The sequence below is a fragment of the Galeopterus variegatus genome, unplaced genomic scaffold (assembly GCF_000696425.1).
Source record: "Galeopterus variegatus unplaced genomic scaffold, G_variegatus-3.0.2 Scaffold10761, whole genome shotgun sequence".
NCBI lineage: Eukaryota > Metazoa > Chordata > Mammalia > Dermoptera > Cynocephalidae > Galeopterus > Galeopterus variegatus.
Window position 1 is genome coordinate 5,794 of NW_007736872.1, and position 2,083 is coordinate 7,876.

Genomic DNA, 2,083 nt, shown 5'->3' on the forward strand with positions numbered 1-2,083 from the left:
GATATATACCATGTTAACAGAATGGAAGAACAAAAATCATGATCATCTCAATAGATGCAAAAAAAAAAAAAAAAGCATTTGACACAATTTAACACCCTTTCATTATAAACCTGTAACAAACTAGGTACAGATGAAATGTTTCTCAACAGAATAAAGGCCATGTATGAGAAGCTTACAGACAACATCATACTCACCGGTCAAAGTTGAAGGCTTTTCCTCTAAAATCGGGAACAAGACAAGTATGTCCCCTCTCACCACTTCTATTCAACATGTAACTGGAAGCCCAAGCTAGAGCAATTAAGCAAGAGAAAGAAAAACAAAAGACTTCAAATTGGAAAGAAAGAAGCAAAATCGTCCCTGTATCTAGATGACATGTCGGATGTTACATGTATTGTACGTTTGCAAATAAGTGAGAGTAGCTCTCGGACGCCAGGTGGCGGCGTGGCGGGGGAAGGGCAGGCCACGGGGAGCCGGCTGCGGTGGCGAGGGTGCAGGAGGCAGCGGACTCCATGGTGAAGAGTCTGGAAAGAGAGAACATCCGGAAGATGCGGGGCCTCACGTTCCGGTGCAGCGCCAGCTGTTGTGAGGACAGCCAGGCGTCCATGCAGCAGGTGCACCAGTGCATAGAGCGCTTCCATGCGCCTCTGGCTCAAGCCCAGGCCTTGGTGACCAACGAGCTGGAGAAGTTCCAGGACCGCCTGGCCCGGTGTACCATGCATTGCAATGACAAAGCCAAAGATTCAATAGATGCGGGGAGTAAGGAGCTTCAGGTGAAGCAGCAGCTGGACAGTTGCGTGACCAAGTGTGTGGATGACCACATGCACCTCATCCCGACTATGACCAAGAAGATGAAGGAGTCTCTCTCATCCATTGGGAAGTAAAAGTCTTTGCCAGTGGCCATCGGGACTGAGGGCAGGAATCTATTTAAAAAGAGGAATGGGAATTTTAGCGTTTTAAGCAAAGTTGATGGCAGCAAGTTTAAGACATATGTCATTTGCCTCTGGACACTTGTTCTTTTATGTTTAAATCCTAGAAAGTGAAATGGAAAAAACTGGTGCTAAAATTTGGGTCAGAGATAGTACAGGAGTGTTTTGTAGTCTAAATGTCATGTGGCAAATTCTTGTCCTGACAGTAGGGGTCTCCCTTGTACCAAGCCAGAGCCCTCAAAGTTAGAAGATTCTTCTTACTACACAAGCCCAGGTACAGACAGGCTGGCATGTTCCTCTAACTTGCCTATGATCTGGTGGAGTTTGAAGAGACATGTGTCTGTTTGCTGCCAACCTCCTGTTCACCAGAAGTGTCACCACACCATTTTCCAAAAGCTATAAAACAAAATCCATGAGGTCACTAATTTAGAAGGGGAAAAGGGGTTTTTGAGGTCACTAATTTAGAAGAGGAAAAGGGGGTTCTGGATCTTTGTTTTTCTTGGTTTGGTTTTATACACAGGAGTATGAAGTTGATTTAAGATGTGGGGTTGAGAGGGAGAGTAGTTTGGTTCCTTTTCTCACCATCAAGATGTGGATGTGCATTTCTTGAAATTCTTACACACTGAATCTTTTAACCTGGAGATGATGCAAAAAAAAAAAAAAAAAAAAGAAAAAAGAGAGAGAGAGAGAGAGGGAAAAATGAGCTTCCGTCTCATGGCCTAATGGGCTCTGAGGCTGTCTCCAGCAGAGTGACAGGACAATCTTGCAGTAACACTTTCCCCTTGAAGGGAAAAAGTTTTGATTGTGACATATAGCAGTATCAGGGAATGAACAGTAATGAGAAACTATTGGCTACTTAAAAGAGTTGTGAAGTACTGTATTTGGAAAAACTTGATTTTCGTAGAACAGAATAGAATGAAAGAAGCCTAAACCCAGCTTGCTTAGCCCCCTGAATTAACAGAGCCCTATTGAGACAATCCCCTGGCAAGAGGAAGGTCAAGGGATCAAAAGTAAGCAACTTGGGTTAGGACAAGCTGTGACTCCCTTAAAGCAGAGGAGGGGCAGCCCCCATTACCAAATACCATTTTTGCCTGGGCCCTTGCAACATGCAGTGTTTTTACCCCACCATGGCACCTTATCATTTTGATGAGGACCTT

At 44.4% G+C, this 2,083-nt stretch overlaps 1 protein-coding gene across 1 annotated transcript; it reads left to right on the forward strand.

Moving 5' to 3' along the window:
- Window positions 1-482: 482 nt before the first annotated feature.
- On the forward strand, window positions 483-926 carry LOC103610211 (protein FAM136A). The gene has a single exon (XM_008594423.1). The coding sequence runs from the start codon at window positions 510-512 to the stop codon at window positions 879-881; it is 372 nt and encodes a 123-aa protein (XP_008592645.1). The 5' UTR covers window positions 483-509; the 3' UTR covers window positions 882-926.
- The last annotated feature ends 1,157 nt before the right edge of the window (window positions 927-2,083 follow it).

Bases quoted from the DNA above. Each gene is read 5' to 3' on its own strand.
- LOC103610211 (XM_008594423.1), top strand. From the start codon at position 510: ATGGTGAAGAGTCTGGAAAGAGAGAACATCCGGAAGATGCGGGGCCTC.